The sequence below is a fragment of the Nomia melanderi genome, chromosome 11 (assembly GCF_051020985.1).
Source record: "Nomia melanderi isolate GNS246 chromosome 11, iyNomMela1, whole genome shotgun sequence".
In the NCBI taxonomy this organism is placed as follows: Eukaryota; Metazoa; Arthropoda; class Insecta; order Hymenoptera; family Halictidae; genus Nomia; species Nomia melanderi.
The window spans coordinates 13,134,046-13,153,150 of NC_135009.1; the positions used below are offsets into that span (position 1 = coordinate 13,134,046).

Below are 19,105 nucleotides of genomic sequence, written 5' to 3' on the forward strand. Positions count from 1 at the left end.
CTGCATCGACCTCGACCTCGACGTTGCCTCGACAGCCTCACCAACAACAGCAGCAGCAACAGCCGCAACAGCAGCAGCAGCCACAACAGCAACAGCAACACCACCATCATCACCACCATCACCATCACCATCGACCTAGCCGCGACGAGGGGGAGCCGAGCGGACGATGCCCGTCCTGCGGCCAGAGGCGTCGGGAGGAGATCTCGTACATGATCGAGGATCTGGACGCGATCGAGCCGGCCCCTCTGGAGTCCCAGAGAACGCCTACCCAGAGGACCTGCAGCTGCGACGTGGCCGAGGCACCCCGGCCGCCGGAAAGGGAGCGCGGCGACCTGCGCAAGTACCGCAGCACCGACACCAGATGGGCGGACAGCAGCTTCCTGTCGCCGGACGACGCGATCTGGGACCTGAAGAAGCGCGTCACCGAGGGCAACGAGTTCCGCTGGGAGCTGCACACCTCGAGCACCGACCTGGACCTCGCGAAGAAGACGAAATGCAGCTACCACAGCCTCACGCCGGAGGAGAAGAAGCCGCACGAGGTCCAGCGCGGCGACCTCAGGAAACACCACAGCGCGGAGACCGACAAGTGGTCCGTCAAGCCGGACTACCTGCAGACGCCGATGCACGACCTCAGGAAGCACAGCAGCGACGACACCAGGATGGCCCGAGAGGCGAGGTTCCTCCAGGTACCGGAAGTCCTGCCGAACCCGAAGCCGAGGTGCACTTGTCCGAAATCGAAGACCCTGTCTCCATCGCCGCCGCCTACCATAGTAGAGCCTGTGGAGAAGAAGCCCGAGCCGAAGCAACAGGAACAGCAGCAGCAGCAGCAACAACAACATCAACAACAACAACAATTGCAACAACAGCAACCACAGCAACAACAGCCTCCCGCCATCATCGAGCCCAAGAGGGAGCCCCTACCACCACCGGAGAGGAAGCTGTACTACTCCGCGTCGCTGAACGTCGAAGGACCATCGGAGCAAGCTGCGCCGCCAGCTGCAGAGAAGCCAGAGCTGAAGAGGCACGTCAGCGAGGACACCAGGCTGCCGCGTGAGCGGCCCAGGGACAGGCCGAAGCTGGAACGGATGCACGCGCGAGTGGAGAGCCAGGCGTCGAAGAAATGGGGAGCCAAGGAGAAAGTAGCCAGCCCGGAGGAAGGCAAGAAGCCGAGACCGAAGTGGGCGCTGAAGCCGCACTTCTCGCTGCCGGTGGAAGAGAAGAAGCCTCGATGGCGGAGCCAGGACTCGACGGAGGGGTTCAAGTCGAAGAGCCTGAAGGAGAGGCCGAAGTACAGCATCCGGCGGAGCATGTCACCGGAGCCGGACCCCCGGCAGGTCACCAAGCTGGAGAACAGGATCGTGCGCCGGCTGATCTCGCCCGAGATCACGATCACCGGTGCGAAGTGGGCGCCGTACGAGAACGACTCGCCGCTGCCGACGATCGGCGTGAAGAAGCGGGAGCCGAAGCCCATCAGCGAGATCAAGTGGACGCCGTACGACGGCTCGCCGTCGGCCGATCCAGCCGGCGGCTACGCGACGCAGGAGCCCGAGGACGCGAAGTCCTGGTCGCCGTTCCATAACGTGACGCCCACCCATCATCCGCCGCCAGAGGCGACGCCGTGCCGCAGCGACGACGAAGATTTCCGGTGGCGCATCCTGAACCAGGTGTCCGCGTTCCCGATTTATCAAGGTGGGTGGAAGGATGAATCTCCGGAGAGAACACCGCCCCGCGTCCAGTCACCGCCACCAGCCGAACTGTCCACACCAATTTGGTCGCCTCTAGTTCCAGCTTCGCCGGTGAAGCGGCAGAGGTCCCAACAGCAGCACTCGCCGCAACCGCCGCAGCCGGTCCAGAGGAAGAGCCTGTCGAAGATACGCGGCTTGTCGAAGAAGAAGGTGTTCAGGGCCAGGTCGGAGAGCGGTCACCACCCGCCCGTGGAGGAGAGGCTCGCCCCGCCGACGGTGATCGTGCGGGCGGCCAGCGAGGAGGCGAAGGGTCGCCAGAGGCCGCAGCTGACAAGGTCGAAGGCGTTGCTCGAGGTGCCGGTCCAGATGGGGATCGGCAAGAGGTCGTTGAGCGAGGAGGTGCCGAGAGCGCGGGCGCGCGAACGCCGCGCCCCGAGCAGGGCTCGCAGCGAGGAGGCGCCGAAGTACGATGACCCGTGGTTCGCGAACGACGACCAGCTAGCCCGCGAGGCCACCGAGCTGCGGGAGTACGTGACGACGGTGTGAGGACACGGGGAGCGTGGGATACCGAGGGACACGTTTTCTCGATCGGCGATCGCGGGGATCAGAGCGACGCGTTATTTTCTAATTCCGTTGATGTCCCGCGGATGACGAGCGGGGGTGGGGGAGGCTCGGGGGCCCGTTAGTTAGCTCGCTTAGATGTTTTGTACCGACGCCGTAGAGCCGTGTACGATTCTTGATAGTGGGACCGCGCGCGTTATCGTTTCCGTTCGCTTTCCTAAATTGCACACGTACACGTATACACGCAGACAACACGCGACACACACGTACACGGGGGAGGGGTAAACGGGAGGGATCAGTGGACGGACACCGGAAACTCGTGGGAGTGGAGGCGCGCAGTGAGACGCGGGGTCGTTGAAGATTCCGGGTGACAGAGAGAGAGAGAGAGAGAGAGAGAGAGAGAGAGAGAGAGAGAGAGACAGAGAGAGAGAGAGAGAGAGAGAGAGAGAGAAAGAGAGAGAGAGAGACGGGGATGGATCGAAGGAAGAGGAACCATCTGCAGGCACGTTGGCCTACGAACACTCGGGGATCGAGGACTGGCGAAGAGGAGCCCGAACAGGAAGAGCAGCGCGGAGAGTCACCGATACTTTCCCACCGAGGCGAGGATGGAACTCGGGGACGGGGTCAACAGATCGCGCGAGGCGACTACCGATGGAACAATCATTTCCGAACAGTTCTCCGGCGACCGGGAACGGCGCGAGACTCGACCGCCGCGGGTCGAGGCGTCGGGGGTGTTCGCGTGTAGCGCGTTTCAATATCGATTAGAGCCGATTACCGGTTACGGAGCATGTAATACTCGATTTAAAGGTACACCGACTTTAACGATAATAATTACCGAGCTTAGTTGTTAAGCGTAGCTGATATAAAAGAAAATGAAAAACACGAAAAAAAAGACGGAACACCACCGCGCGGCGGTGGACGAAAGAGGATGGTGAGCTGCGCTTTCCGCGCCGTAGCCGAGAACGAACGAGCGAACCGCGCGGAAGTCGCCGGTCGTCGTGCGAGCACGACCGGATGGAAACGGGCGACCGTTCGAGCGTGTGCTGTGAAAATTCCCGGAAAACGAAGGCTGACGCGGTTATTCCGACTTCGCCGGAAACATTCGCTCGTTCAGCGGGAGTGGGGCGTTCGCGCTGCACCATTCCTTTCTGTTTCGTCGGGACGATCGGGTAGGACCGCACAACGGACGAATCCGTCGTCGGGGTCTGTCCCGCGAGTCCCGTTGCATACGCATAAATTAAGTTTGAATTTCGTGATTGAAAGGGGATCGCCGGGACAGCGTCGTCCCTCTTGGAAGACGGGACGGCGGGCCCGGCTGTCCCCGTGTGCCGGCGCGTGCAATATTAATTAGGGATATTACATTATAGCTGATCGAATAGCCAGTTAAGGATGGGGGTACTAAGGTTTAAGGCGGATGGACGGCGAGTTATCCGAGTGGACATCGACGCGCGGCCTGCGTGCCGCTCGCCGAATTCGCAGTTTTCATTAGCGACTTTTCAATTAAACTACCTGTCCGTCTGTCTGTCTGTCTGTCTGTCTGTCTGTCTGTATGCCTGTAAGTCTGTCTGTGTCTAACCGTCAGCCTGTCCGTGTCGGATCGAGTTTCTTGCCCGCCCGCCGCAGCTCTGAGACGAGTGTCCCGAGGCGTCGCGACGTCTTTCGCGTCGCTCGTCGAGCTTTCGAGTGCCGTACCGTCAGTTGCTGGGAACCTGGCACTCGTGACGTCGTAAGGGCGGGGACAGTCGCTCCGCGAAACCCGATCGCTAGTCCGGGAACGGTTCCCGCGCGACCCGAGCGGTAGGCGTGGCCGCCTCGGCCAATCGAGCGCGCGCCCTCGAATCCGACCGCTCGGACGAGAGCGCCAAGTTCGCTGCAACGAACGGTACACCCGCCGCGCGCGTCCCTTGTCGATACAGACTCGGTCGGTCTTTCCCGTCGGACCTCGCGAGGTCCTCGGACGCGGCGTCCCGATCGTTTCTACACTTTTTGATATTGTCCCCCTCCGGAACCCGGTCGAATATGTGTTTCCCGGCTCGAACGCAACCCGGTCATCCTCCTCGAACTCCGGCACACACTCCGGTGCGACCGTTCGACGCGTCAACGCCAGTCGTCGCTCGTGGTTCGTCGCGCGAGGCGAATTCTGCGGATTTTACGAACGACGCGGATTCCTTCCTGGAAACCTGGCGTCGACGCGTCGGCGTGCGCCGTCAGTCTTTCTCCGACACGCGTACAGGCGGAGGGAACGCGTGACACGCGAACCGATCTTTCCGCCCGGGGAGACCGCGCGCGTGTTGGTTCGGCGGGGAACGCGGAAGTTTGGGCGGCTCGGGCGTGCGGGGCCGCGGTGGACCGTCACCGCGGATTTTGTACATATTTTTAATAATGAACGACGAGCTGAAAGAGTGGCGCGATCCCGCGGTTCGCGGGGCTGGGGGACGATGGGCGGCGACGGGCACGGTCCCCCGCGTTCACCTTGCACCCGATTTTCCTGCTCGATCGCGGCGCTTCGAGATCCTGTTGTTTCTCGGTCTGCGACGAGGGAGGCTCGACGTCGTGAAATGAGAGAACGGAAGTTCGAACGCTGCGTCGACGATTAATCCTCTGCGCTCGGGAATCGCTCATCGTTTGGTACGGCATAGCGGAATTATAGGGTCGATACTCGATATCAAAATTCGTGTAATGTAGTCGTACGCGGACCGTTGAGTAGAGCAGTTCTATCCCTTGGTTGGTGTATCGTTTGTATCTTAGTTGTAAAGTGTGTCGATAGTTCGTTAGAAAACGATGAGCGCATCTAGCGAAGGAACTCTCGATTGCAGAGGGTTAATTTCTTCAATCCTCGTCCGTTAAACGAGAAGAAGGAAATCGGTAATCAGCATGTCGGAAGAGAACGAAACGATGAACCTTTCGTTCGAGCTGTTGTCTAGAGACGATCGAGCCGCGATCGAAGGATCCTCGTGCTCCGCTCGTTCCCAGGACTCCGTTCGCTCTCCCGCGTTTACCAAAAGAAAAAGCGACAAAAAAATGCAGCGATAGCGGGAGCAGGGAAGACTCAAAGATAGAAATTATTTTCTAAAAAAATACGGACAGAGCGCGGAGCAGTGGGAGCGAGGGAGGAGCCGGGAGGAAGAGTGCGTGAGAGAGAACGAGCGAGTGGACGATAGAGGATCTATAAACGGGGGTAAAAACGTCGGCGACGAGCCGCCGCGAGATGCGCGCGGAACGAACGAGCGGAAGACAGCCGGAAGGAGGCTCGACGGAGATTCTCGTTCCTCCGCGGCGCGAGCGTTTTCACGAAGTTTCTGCGTTCGCAGCGGGTGGAAGCGAGGAACGGAAGAAACCGAGCGAACAGGACGAGCGGAACGTTGACAAGAGAAACCGCGAGAACCGCGGGAACCGGTGAAACTGCGAGGCTGATTTCGCCGTTGCATGGATGATTCTCATTTAGATATTCGTAAGTTTAAGGGGTCGGGGGTCGGAGCAGCCTGACAGGCGTCGATCGCTCCGCTAGTTGCAAATTCGAGGCGACGCGAACGACGCGTTGGACCAGCCGGCGATTTCTATCTTCGCCGCCGGAGGATCTCAAGTTTCTTTCGCGTACGGCTCCGCGTTCGATCTCGAGAAAGAGACGGTGCGAACCTTCTTCTTCGTTCGACACTTAGGGTTAATTGATAGGCGTAAAGGTCGTTCTAGCGAGTATATTTATGCGCTTCGAAGGTACCGATTTTACTTCTACCCCGAAGGCTCCGAAAACTTTCTAGCGGTCTCTGCAGTCCCCAATCCTCTCTAGTCATCCACGCGACACGTGCGCACACGGACATAACACACACGTACACGTACACGAACACAGTACCCACGCTACACGTGTAAATGCATGTATCGGGATCGCCCCGGCGATCGTCGGCGATCGTTCCGCGGGTAAGCTAGGTGGCTCTCTTCTTTCCATCGGACTTACTTTCCGCCCCCGCCGGCGTTCGGGCGAGGCCAGCGTTGGGCCGGCGGTCGATCGATTCATCCGACACCTCCGCGATAGTTCGTACTCTGACCGAGAAAAAGGCTGTTGTTGCATTTATCGTTTGTATACATAGTTCGAACGCTGTAGCTGCACAGGATACTCGTGTAAGGACTGACGTACTTCGACACCGTCTCTCAGGCGTCTCTCGAGATCAGGCGCGCCGGTTCGCGATTTATTTTTTCACGCGCGGACGATCGTTCGCGTTGCTCGCGACTCCGGGGAACGCGGGCGGAAATCGGTCGCTCCAGGAACAAGGTCGAAGGATGCGTTTCCCGGCGAACGCAGCGTCGCGCTCAGCTCGAATCGATGCCGTTCGCACGCGACTCCTCGCGATTCGAGGGACGAGTGCTGTGTCAGCTGTTTTCCAGGGGAATTTCAATCGTTCGCGAGGAACGGAAGTTCGTCGAACGTTCCTGTGGGAACAGAAGCCCGTCGCGATCCGTTTCGGCCGGGATACGCGTGCACGTATACGTCGGCGCTGCTAAACGGAGTCAGTGGAATCAGTGGGAAGCGAGGGAGCGCGTCGAACGGCTCGCTACTTGCGCGATACCGCGGCGGAAGCGGATGAAAGGCGAGCGGAAGCATCGCGGTGCGCGACAGCGAACGGGAAGCAAAGTGTACCGTAATGAACTGCGCCGCATAGCGAATCCGTCTCGCTGCGAGCGTGACGCGCGTGTGCGTAAACGCGTCGACGTAGGTTCTTTCCTTCGCAGCGCGCGAGTGATTCGTTCCGGCGCGTCGTTCGCGTACTGTATAAAAGCGGGGAGTTAGATATACGTAGCGGTAACATGTTTAATTAATTGATTGAATGGTTGGTTGGTTGGTTGGTTGATTGGTTGATTGATTATGCGACAACTGTCACGGTCGACGAACGCCGACAGGCGAAGAGGAACTGCAGTGCGAGGCAAAGTGATTCACGAACACGTTATTTCTATAAGGGGTCGGACTCGGGCACGCTGGAACGCTGTAAAATTTTCGAGAAAGTGGACAAAATACATTGTATCTGTGCTGCCATTAGCGTTAAACTAAACGAGAGTGAACTGAGGAAGAGAGCGAGAGAGAGAGAGAGAGAGAGAGAGAGGGAGAGTGTGTGTGAAAGAGACAGTGCGAGAGAGATCGAGAGAGAGGGAGAGAGAGAGAGTTTTAAGTGGACAGACGAAGCCAAAGTATATAGTTAACGAAAAGAATAAAAAAACACCCGGATTACACGCGCATCACTTACACGAACACGGGATCGTACACGCAGAGAAACGTGGGCAACACGTGTACCTGTTGTTCACGTTCCTACACACGTACATGTACACGTACACGGAGATATACACGATGTACACACTTGCATACATACAAATCTACACACATAACCGACGTTGTAATTAATAAGTACTTTAATCCCGAGAAGAATTCGTTTCGCGGTACAAGAGAATGATTTTAGGAGCCTTCGTGTTGAATTAGCAGTCTCATTCCATGTATCATATAATCGAGAGATCGAGTGACCGTGATCAGTACGTATATAACGATAAAATCATTAAATGAACAAAAAAAAAGAAAGAAAGAAAGAACGAAAGAGAGAGAGAGAGAGAGAGAGAGAAGGAAGATGGACAGAATAGGAAGACGAAGAAATGACGAGATGAGTAACAGAGAATACAAAGTGAAACGACGATGTGAACCACTCACGTTGGTTCGTAGTGTGTACTGTATTTCAAATGTGATCGATTTGTTGTTTACGTCCCTGATTATTGTTGTGTTGTGCTTTTTATTAATAATGCTATTGAATTATTATTATTGCGATTACTATTATCATTGCTATTATTCTGATTACTCTGATTACTCTGATTATTCTGATTATTCTGATTATTCTGATTATTCTGATTATCCTGATTACTAATCGTATTGTCATTATCATCATTATTATCATTATTGATATTACTATTACGATTATTATTATTATTATTAATATTATTATTACTATTATTAATAATATTATTATCATTATTATTAATATTATTGTCATGTTTAATACAATTCCGAGGACTATTTATCATAACCGCGAGTATTATTAGCATTATTATCGCGATCATTGCTATCGAATGCTACTTATTACGATTATTATTAATATTTATTATCATTGGAATTATTATTCCGCGAGAACTATGAACCGCCAATGTTTTTCTTTTTCTAGTCGAATCTCTCTAGTCCCAATTAGAGTACAGTCGATACTCAGTCTCCCCCGCCCCGATCTATTTGATTTTCGTCGAACAATCCCAACAAAAGAGAACGATGCCACGCGTTGCAGGACACATAAATCTTGCGTAATAGAGTGATGCATTTACCTGTGCTACAAAATGCAGTATACAACCCGTAAATATGAGGTCAATGTTGATTTGTTTAAATAAATGTAAGTTTGAAAATCCACGAAAACGGTGTACTCATTTTTTAACGATCCAACGGAACTCATTCGATCGAACGGATACATTTCTTTTTATTTCTAATGGATTAACACGTTGAACGCTGCACGATTTCGTAGAACAAAATACAGAAAATGGAAAAGATAGAATATCAAATCGTTTGATTGAATTGGATTATTATGTCACCGCATTAGGTGCCATTATTTATAATATAGAAATGTTTTCCAATAATCGTCGTTTAACTGAATCAAGTAATTCGAAAATAATCAAAATCAAAAATAATTTGGTGGTCACCACCACGACAATCAACGTGTTAAGTGAGTTTCGTTAATGAGTATAATATTGAACGCAACAAAATCCAACGAGTTGCTGTGAAATATTTCTTACTACACTAAAATTTTCGCTGAAGTAGTTTAACTAGATAACTCGTATCGCGAATGTGATAGTTGCGATATTTTGAATTCATTACATCATTAATAATAATAATCAGAATCGATTGTAGTGACATCCACGGAAAAATGCTCAAGCTACTCGCTAATTAGTACTAATTGCCAAACCTAGATAGCGCCACAAGTTTATTCTTATCGTTGTGGTACGTTTACAAACTTTCATATTGTTTAAATACGTTATTTATTCATTATATTCTCGTAAATAATATGTCTTTCTTCTGTTGATGTATGAAAGATAATTTTTAACATTACTCTAAAATATTCACTTTCTAAAAATCAACGATTTTCATAGAAACATTAAGCCAATCAGGAATCGGTACACATTAGATCGTTGGTTACATGGGAATCAGGTCTGACGGTCGTTAGCTCTTGTGACACAACACCAGAAGATAAGTGGAAGCACCTTGCATATTCTATAGTACGTCTAATCATAGTATGCCATTAATGTTGTGACGTGTTATATTTTTTTAAACCAAATAAATTGCGAATTGATCGCGAAGATTGGTCGAAGACAGGGAAATACCTTAGGTAAATTTGATTCGCTTGAATTGCGGCACCAGTTTGTGGTAATCTTTGCTGTGATCGCAACGTGTGGAGGTTATGTGCACGTCTTTCAGTTTATTCTAATATCTTTGGAACTCGTCAAGATACGATCGGTTTTATACGCGAATCGGTTACAGTTTACCAGAAGGAAACGTAAATGAAGTAATTAATCCAATTCTCAAGCTTTATTTATATTTTCTGTTATCGTTTAATAGAAAAATCGGATCCAACTAGTGACTACGAAGTCTTACAGTCGAGCAACCTTGGGATCGTTGCAATGATTGGTGTCAAGAATTGAATGTATTAGTCATTTCCAGTAAATACAAGATTGGACATTTGAAACTATGTTATTTAACGTTCGAACAGTCATCAAGTAACCGTTCGTGAACTTTGTATTTATTATATATTAACCCGTTACGCGGCATATCAGTGGTTTCTGTAATTTATTTAAAATTTCTTTTAAGTGACGCACGTGTACAATGTACTCGGGAATACGATTTATTGTTATATACTGCTGTAAAAATAATTTTCGTGTTTTTATATTACTCAGGAAGGTAAAATGATGCAAGATGAGCATCTTGGTGGTCCAGCGAGACGAAATGTTTTCAGTCAAGCAGTTGGCAGGATATCACAGGTGTGTTTAATAATCAAACTTTATTTGTCATAGGGAAATTATAAATTGATAAATTAATTCTATGAATTTATTTGTGTTTCAGTTATATCAAAGATATCTGGACCTATGGACTCCTCATGTAGTGTCTAGGTGGATATTTGCTTTGTTGCTAACATTTATTTTTATTCTGCGCATATTTCTTGCACAAGTAAGTCATTGTTCTTTCAAAGCTGTTAATCCTATTACTTTGTGGAGATTATTAAATATATTTATATGCTATTTGTATTTTCAGGGATGGTATATTGTTACATATGCATTAGGAATTTATCACTTGAATTTATTTATAGCATTCCTTACTCCTAAAATCGATCCAGCAGTGGATTTTGACGGTAAGCTTTTAATGTCTACATGTTAGAAATAATTAACACTCTATGTGATCTGATTACTATTGAAGCAGAATTTTATTCAGAGTCATTTTCAGTTGTACATGTATAAGGCAATGTTATTTGCAAAACATAGTTTTAATACAAACTTTTTTTATAGATGGAGACGGGCCAGAATTACCTACAAGATCTAATGAAGAATTTAGGCCGTTTATTAGGAGATTACCCGAATTTAAATTCTGGTATTCTGTGACGAAATCTACAATTATAGCTATGATATGCACTATGTTTGATTGCTTCGATATACCAGTATTCTGGCCAATATTAGTTATGTATTTCATAACGTTATTTTGCATAACAATGAAGCGTCAAATCAAGGTAAAAGAAAAACATCATTCGTAGATAATATGATTTCCGTTAAATAACAAAAATGAATAATGCACGTTAAAATTATTTTCAGCATATGGTCAAATATAGATACCTACCCTTCACTCATGGAAAACCAAAGTACCAGAATCACGAGGATACTTCGAGGTTAATACCTTCAAAGTGAATAGGTGTGAAGTATGTTTGTTGATGGAGGTGCATAAATGTGTAGATTTCTATTTTCCCAATACCATGAGGAAAACAAATCTTTGAATAATGAAAGCAGTCAAACTCATTTTTCCAATGACATTACATACGGAATAAGATCATTTCCTTGTACGAGAAAAGGTTTACTCTGTGAAAGGTGTAATACTAAAAGTATAATGTTATATGGTATTTAAACTGAATTGTCGTAATATATTTGTATCATAAAACTTGTACAAAGTATTGTTAGGTCTTACATAAACGTGGACACAGTAACAATATCAACAGTACGGAGTTGTTAATGTAATATTAACTTATTACTGAATGTAAAGAAGTAATTCATATACATAACATTCGTAATACAATCACTAATTCATTTCTTAATCTCAGTAGTACCGTTTCTGCTTTTTAATGCTTTTGGTTCTTTTGTTACGAACATTCCACTTATAGGATTTCACGTCTTGATTTTTGTTTCACAGTTTTTCTACATAGTTTTATTTAAATTTTCATTTTTATGCTTAATGACAATCGAGAACCGTAGCTCCTCACTAGTCTTATCTTGCAAAAAGATTAACATACGATTATCAAATTAAAGAATTTTTTTATCTAACAAATTACATCGTAGAACTAAAATCGGGATTTATTCGAATGCATATGTTGTGCCGTAATCGACGGCATTTAGCCATATCCATTGATCAGTTTTATTACCATGGAACAATTTAGTTCAATTTAGTTCGGTATAAGGTTCAGACTTGGGGTCTGAAGTAAAAGTGTGTTCTTATGTCAGCACCTCACGAATATATTCAATGAAGCAAGCGCGGTGAGTGTGTGTTTTATCAAAGATATAGGCTTATTAAAATGGTAGGTTAAAACGACGATACATCGAATGATACATACCATTTAAAATTCTTCATTAATCTGCCTCTATATAAATTTGTACATATGAATTTATTTAATAAATAACTTTCATGGGTCGCTGACGCAAAGTAAAATAAATACTAGTTTGTAAATGCTATTAAGGGGTGACTCTTAAAGTCCAAAGATCATCTGCTTAGTACACATTTAAAATATTATATACATTTTACACCATATACATTTGGTTATCTTCGATATATTATACTGTGACAATTTTAAAGAAAATAATGTTAACTCCTACACATTCAAAAAAAAAAAACTCACAATTGTACAAACTATAGATTGTACATAGACATCATTGAGTACAATTTACCGAATGTCTTTTGTATACTTCAGTTCAATTTTTCATTCTTATGTACCATCACATCAACTATTTGAACATTATCTTTGGACTGATGCATTTATATTACACTTTGACTTGTATAAAATATGAATTCCTCCAATTATACTTTGAACGCAAGAAATAAAGGTTTATGTCATCAGGTACGATTGCTCTACGGTTTTTCACCTTGTTGTTACTAAATAAATAGTTGCTTTTGGATCTTTGGACAGAACTTTAACCCCGAATGACCGCGGTACGATCTCTCTCTTTTTTACCCAGTTTTATTTTTTTCTTTTTTTTCTGTTATATCTCGAGAAGTTGTATTGACCATTATTAACATTGTTTTAAACTTTGTAGATATACGCACACGCATACACACGTACGAGTTCCTGTAACACATCTTATACATAGTAATGTAGTACTTAACCATTAATGTAGATATAAACTTAACTATATGTACACAGGTGACTTCAGAGGATCGTGTCGAAGTTCGAACAGAAAGTATTGTTAAGACGTATTTACAATATATAGTTTTCGACGAAGCTTCCACGATTATAAAATAGAAACAGATTTAGGATAAACTAATCAACAGTTTGTTACAATAAATACTGTTTCTTGCATCTGATATGCGGAAAATAATTAGTTGGTCTCGATTATTATACTTTTCATTTCATTTGCATTGTTAAGCGTATACTTGAGAGTATTCTTTCACGGTAAATATTCTTCGCCGTTCCACGCTGCGAACATCCGACTTGATTACCAGAATTTCACATTAATGAGTTCTTAAGAGTTACTTCATTCCTTTCTCCATACAAATGTAACGCTATGCCGAGGGATATGTTGGTATCGTAAAGGAACTTTTATCTCCAAGTGCGAATAGAACTAGGCAACGCAACAGAATATCATTTCAATGATAACTTAAGTAAACGATAGGTCGTCTATAACATTCATTTAGCACCGCAGTGCAGTTTAACGTCCGCCGAGTGCCTCTACACAGGTCAATTCTCGAAAATTCTCTCCGACCGTCGCACAGGAGTCTCCTCTCCACGTTTCAATCTCGTCGTTTAACGTACCCTAAATTAGACTGTTCACAACAGTTTAGCAATACATCGCGTCGCCAGTTGTTGTCGGCCGAAAGCGTCTTACGTCTTTTTCTTTTCTTTTTACAGGAGTCCGCTCGTGGAAATTTGAGGGGTGTCGTAGCATTTAAAGAAAGAACGATAAAAGAAATAAAACGAGAACAGAAATCGATCGTTTCTGGTGCGGATAAAAACGTAAAACAACATTTCTCAAACGAACGAACGATAAAAAAAAAAGAAAAAAGAAAGAAAGATAAACAACTAACGAAGGACACGTGAGAGTGCTAGGATGCAAAACGTGCCGGCGAATGAATGCGTGAATGGCGGGATGAAAGAAATATCCAATTTTTTTCTAACGCAATGAAGATTCCAAATAAAAAACATTGTTGAAGCATTGTCTCATACGTTCAGATCTTGTGATTTCTCCAACCATTCCTTAGCGATCGCTGAACCTGCAAATTCTCTGCTCGAAGGTAGATCACGTGTTATATCGTTCGGCAGGTTTCAACGCTCGTCGCGCCCCGGTTCTACTCATTCAGATCCTCAGAGATGGCTTTCTTTGATTTATCCAGGAACGTCGTCGTCGAGTTCACAACGATCACCGTCGTGGTGGTCGTCTCGCTGACCGACGAGTCTCTTTTTCTATACGTGTGCGACGGAGGGCAATACAATCTGCAAAACGAAAAGATCCGTATCAGAAACGACGCTGACGGATCGGACTAACAGCATAAATAGACAACAGTATTTGTTCCTTACTTCGAAGGTGACTTAGATATCTCTAAATGGAAGATTTTAATAAAATAGTAATTAGGTAACTTTCCTGAAAATTTTATTTTTAGATTAATCGGCGTCGCCACGTGTCTCGCAGCCTAATTTAATTGTTGATTCTCTCTCTCTCTTTCTCTCTCTCTCGCTCTCGCTCTCCTCTCTCTCTCTCTTTCTCTCTTTTTATCTCGATTTACTTTGTTCTTCGAAAGCATTGCGTAAGTAGAGGAATAAAATACCTTATACTCTCTGTTCTCGAGCGAGGTGACCAATTGTTATAATATCTTCTCTCGGTATCCAGATCACGGGCCGTCGTCCACCGTACAATATGATGCCTCACTGCATTTTGCACTTCCGTGATCAGGAAACAATAAAATAGTGCTACGAACAGGCCCTGTTGAACGATATCCCTTGAAAACTCATATTCACCGATCAAACACGTACTCCTGACAACAATGATTTTCAACCTGATCTAAACCCTATGTCACTTATTTCTATATTCTCAATAAACTGTTTCACGTCCAACCTAACATAAAATAATTCGCTTATTTCAAAGAAGTCAGTCTCCCATCGATAATAATCGAAGACTCAGAAGCTAAAGTTAGGGGTGTATCTTCTCAAAGAAATCAACGCGCAATTGTTGCGCGTCAGCTCGCTAGTCAGAATTGCCGATATCGGTAAAAGAAGTGATTGAAAACCTTCGTTTCATAAGCAAAACACTGAAAACTTATTAACCCTTTACACTTTGAGTTCTTTTTACAGTTCTTCTCTCGATAACTTTGTATTATTAGAGACGTTTGATTTGAAATACCCTTTGAAGGGTAGTTCTCAGAAAGCAGTGTAAACAATTCTATTCATTAATAACATCGAAGGCATAATAATGTATTGCATTTGAAAACTGATGTCGAGTCGCACTCGAAAGGGTTAATACACATTCGGCTTCGATATGGGTAAAAGAAATGATTGAAAACTTGAAAACTTTCGTTTTATAAGCAAAACACTGAAAACTTAGGAAAATCCGATTCGTCCGAAATTCTAGGGCAGCTGATATTCCTCTCTCCAGTTTCTCGCTGAAACGAAGTTTTCCAATTTGCTCAGTAATTCCTTCCGCCGATATCGAAGTTGAGTGTGTATTAACCCTTTGCGGACGAATGTCGACATTTGGAGAAATGTTCATATTTGGAAGACAGAGAAATGATTTAATTGAACAGCAAGAGATTAGGACGTAGTTTCCCTTTTTCTATTAATTAACCCTGTGCACTCGAAAGGTGACTCAGTCACCACTTGATTTGATACAGCACAACTATGAAATTGAGTATTCAGTATTATCAATTAAAATTACATTTTGCAAAAAACAGCTCTGTTGCTTAATTTATCTGTGAATTATCGTTAAATAGGTTTCAAACAATGTCGTCTTCATCTCATCAGAAAATGTCCAAATATTGCTACCGAGAAACTTCCGAGTGCAAAGGGTTAAGCAACTGATGTGTAATTTATCTCTATCTCTCGAAGGTTTCGTATATTTCGAAGAATCTTCAAAGAATCAATCTATCAATAATAATTCGAAGACTCGGAAGCTAGCAGAGTTATTTATCTTCTCAAAGAAATCAAAGTTCGCGCGACTGTTGCGCGTCAGTTCCCTCAACTATTCCCAGCACGGCTGTCTGTCAGACAATTTCAACTAGGATCGCGATCCCGCATGGAATCATTGTCAAAGGGAGACGCGTCGGTCCCCCGTCAAAGGGGGAAGGCACCGAAACGTCTTCGAGCGCAGAGCCTCGAACTTGTACGAGTGTTCGCTTTGTAACGGGATACTCGTTCCGGTTGCATTACCTGGGAGGAAAGTAAGACAGCGCGGGTATAGTAGAATGCATTAGCAACCTGACCCTCGGTGGGCCCCATCAGTACCAGCACGTAAGTCACCCCCAGCAGCGGTATTAGCACCAGCAGCGCCTTGCTCGCTTTCCGATACTGTTGCGTCTCCGCGTTCGTCGCTGACCAGAGTTTCGTTATCAGCACCTGTGGCATAGAAATCGTTATCATAGGAGTTATCTTAGATCTCTCCGTACTTGTAGACTTTGAGGCTTAGGGTATTGATGGTAATATGAGAAAAGTTCAAGTGTTATAAGGTTTAAACAGTTTCGATGTGATGTTTGGGAAATATACTTCGATGAAGGGTCGGGTAATTGACGAGGGAACCTTTTCGTTAGTTTTGTTGTCAACACCTGTGGCATAGAAATCGTTATCATAGGAGTTATCTTAGATCTTTCCGTACTTGTAGACTTTGAGACTTAGGGTATTGATGGTAATAATAATTCTATATTTATTTGTAGTATCGCAATTATACCATTTAAAAGTAACATTTCAATGACTCTCAAATATTCTCAAATAAATAAATAGAGTGTCATATCAAGCTGTAATTAAATGAACTAACGTGAACCTCAAATTGAGAAACCAAGATCACTTCGGACCGCAAAGGGTCAAAGAATCGTATAAACAAACTTTCCAAAGACGTTGTACTCGTAATTCTAGTTTTAATCACTTAACCCTTTGCACTCGACAATATTTTTCATCAAAAACATTCATTACTTTCTAACTAAATATTAACGATATTTCTCGCAACTAACACAATTGATCATCTTCTATAAATTAAGAGACAGAACTATTTCGATATTTTATGCGTTGAACACAAGGTTTAATATTTGAAAATTTGAAAGTTTGCTGTCGAATCAGGTGGCGACTGTACGTCTCTCGACTGCAAAGGGTTAAATTCTCATGACAAACCAGCATAATCACGAGATGAATCATATATTCTAATCGTTCCTCTTCTTCGGCTGTTTTAGATCACGATTTTGATCGGTCGCCCCGGAAACAATGAAGTCGTCGCGCGTCCACTCACCCACATGATCATGACGAGGAACACGACGTTGACGCAGAGCACCAGAATAGCCGGGGCCTGATAGAACCAGTCGTAAGGGTGCGACACCATCCAGGGACAATGCTTCCCCAGCACGATCTCCTGCGAACCGACGGTCACATTTATTGCATCGGCGTGCCCCCGCGAAACTAGGCCAGACTTTACGACCGGCACACAAACATTGACTTTCTTTCGGCGCGCGGCCGTCGCTCGTTTAAATAATGCCTTATTCTTATCGGCGGCTGTTGACTCGCCGCGCTGTATTTCATCCGCGCGGCACCGTCGCCGTGCTACCACACTCCCCGGCGGGATTTAATTTCCCTCCGTTCCGCAATAAATTATTTATCGCGTGTGCGCGACTTCGCTTCTGCTCCCAGCGTTCTTTCGAACGCTCGCGACGCGTCTCGTATTGTTGTAAATATTTTCGCGCGATAAAGACGAAATGGAGTTCTCCAGCGAACAGCTTCTTCGTTGGCATTGTTTTTTGCTGTGGAGAGGTAGATGGAAATTCTGTTTTTTAATGAAATTTGAGTTTATACGTTATTGCGATAAGATGATAGGATTATATAATAGAATACGAGTTTAGGAATTATAATTAGGGGAATAAAGAATTTTTAGCGTGGAGATTTAGAATGACAACTTGTAGGCTTGTTCTAATCATCTTGTTACGGTACATATAAATGTAGAACTCAGTTTTTTCGGAAATGATAGAAAAGGTGTTAAACATTACTTTATTGAATTTGTACTGTTACCTTACGATACGAAGTTTATTTCTAGATATTGTGAAGATTAATTTAAAAAAATGTTTTTTAGATTATAGCAGCATAAAAATTGGAGACCACTGGCGTTCGCGTATTTCTTAGAGAACGTCACAGGAAGTTCCCGAGAGGAACAGAAGCGAGACATTTCCTAGAGGAACGGCTGCGCGAAATTTCGAGTAAACAGCCAAGTTACTGCGTATCGGGAGCGGACAGTCGGAAGTCCGTTCCCGAGTGTCGATATTTAATCCGTCGCTCAAAACGTCGATGGCTTTCGCTACTCGTGATATCCAGCCAGTGTGTATATATGTGTGTCTGCGCCCGGCGTTCCAGCGTACATAAAAAGAGAGACCGGATCAGTTTCATTCAACGGTATCTCATTTCGCGAAATTTCAAAGCGAAATTAAAACGCGCCGAGAGGCGACGCCAGTCCGTTATGAGCGAAACGGCGAACAGGTCCGCCTGTGAGTGACGTGCACTCGACAAACGCGCGTGTCCATTCGGCGGAGACAAAAGAGTTCCGGCTAGACGAAAGGAAAAGTCGAAAAATCAGTGATATTTCGACGAGTTTCAATATACTCTCGGCGCGAGCGCGATCGTTTCATGTGTATCGAACCGCGTTGTGCCCGATACGACGAATTTCGAAATTGGAATCTTGAACTTCGATCGAACGCGAGAGAATTTTACGTGTTCGAGAGACATTTGTACAGGAAATTATACGAATATAAACCACTCGTCAGAGTCCACCTTTACCTGCACCGTATCCGTGATTAACGTAAGATTATTATTGAGAAACTAGTATATTCGTATGAATGATCATATTCGAATAAATATCGATATCGATAGATTTCTTAGTATACTGCTCTGTCGATAGATTTCTTAGTATACTGCTCTATCGATAGATTTCTTGGTATACTACTCTATCAATAGATTTCTCAGTATACTACTCTATTGATAGATTTTTTAGTACACTACTCTATCGATAGATTTTTTAATATACTACTCTATCGATAGATTTTTTAGTATACTACTCTATCGATAGATGTCTTAGTATACTACTCTATCAATAGATTTCTTATTATACTACTCCATCGATAGATTTTTTAGTATACTACTCCATCGATAGAT

At 45.2% G+C, this 19,105-nt stretch overlaps 3 protein-coding genes across 11 annotated transcripts in view; 2 read left to right on the top strand and 1 right to left on the bottom strand.

Moving 5' to 3' along the window:
* Positions 1–193: 193 nt before the first annotated feature.
* LOC116430706 (uncharacterized) lies at positions 194–2,725 on the top strand. Its single transcript, XM_076371853.1, has 2 exons — positions 194–1,689; positions 1,783–2,725. The coding sequence occupies exons 1-2, from the start codon at positions 210–212 to the stop codon at positions 2,229–2,231; spliced, it is 1,929 nt and encodes a 642-aa protein (XP_076227968.1). The 5' UTR covers positions 194–209; the 3' UTR covers positions 2,232–2,725.
* A 6,756-nt stretch (positions 2,726–9,481) lies between these two features.
* On the top strand, positions 9,482–17,329 carry LOC116430704 (protein RER1). Of its 7 annotated transcripts, none has more exons than XM_076371813.1 (7): positions 9,482–9,530; positions 10,206–10,289; positions 10,372–10,476; positions 10,561–10,657; positions 10,812–11,029; positions 11,112–11,185; positions 13,628–13,806. In XM_076371813.1, the coding sequence occupies exons 2-7, from the start codon at positions 10,215–10,217 to the stop codon at positions 13,647–13,649; spliced, it is 591 nt and encodes a 196-aa protein (XP_076227928.1). In that variant the 5' UTR covers positions 9,482–9,530; positions 10,206–10,214; the 3' UTR covers positions 13,650–13,806. The 7 variants fall into 7 exon arrangements, with proteins under 7 accessions (XP_076227928.1, XP_076227932.1, XP_076227931.1 ...); XM_076371817.1 differs by lacking the exon at positions 13,628–13,806 and adding an exon at positions 17,146–17,329 and having other exon boundaries at positions 9,483–9,640; XM_076371816.1 differs by having other exon boundaries at positions 9,483–9,640; positions 11,112–11,215.
* Dh44-R1 (Diuretic hormone 44 receptor 1) overlaps positions 13,965–19,105 on the bottom strand; it is a 106,807-nt gene continuing 101,666 nt past the window's right edge. For 2 of the 3 annotated variants that reach the window (XM_076371810.1, XM_076371809.1), the window contains 4 exons: positions 17,202–17,321; positions 16,136–16,321; positions 14,542–14,696; positions 13,965–14,209 (listed from right to left, as the gene is read on the bottom strand). In XM_076371810.1, coding sequence (XP_076227925.1) covers positions 14,065–14,209; positions 14,542–14,696; positions 16,136–16,321; positions 17,202–17,321 — 606 coding nt within the window. In that variant the 3' untranslated portion in view covers positions 13,965–14,064. Of the gene's footprint in view, positions 14,210–14,293; positions 14,358–14,541; positions 14,697–16,135; positions 16,322–17,201; positions 17,322–19,105 lie in introns of all 3 variants that reach the window. The other variant, XR_012999638.1, reaches the window with a different exon arrangement.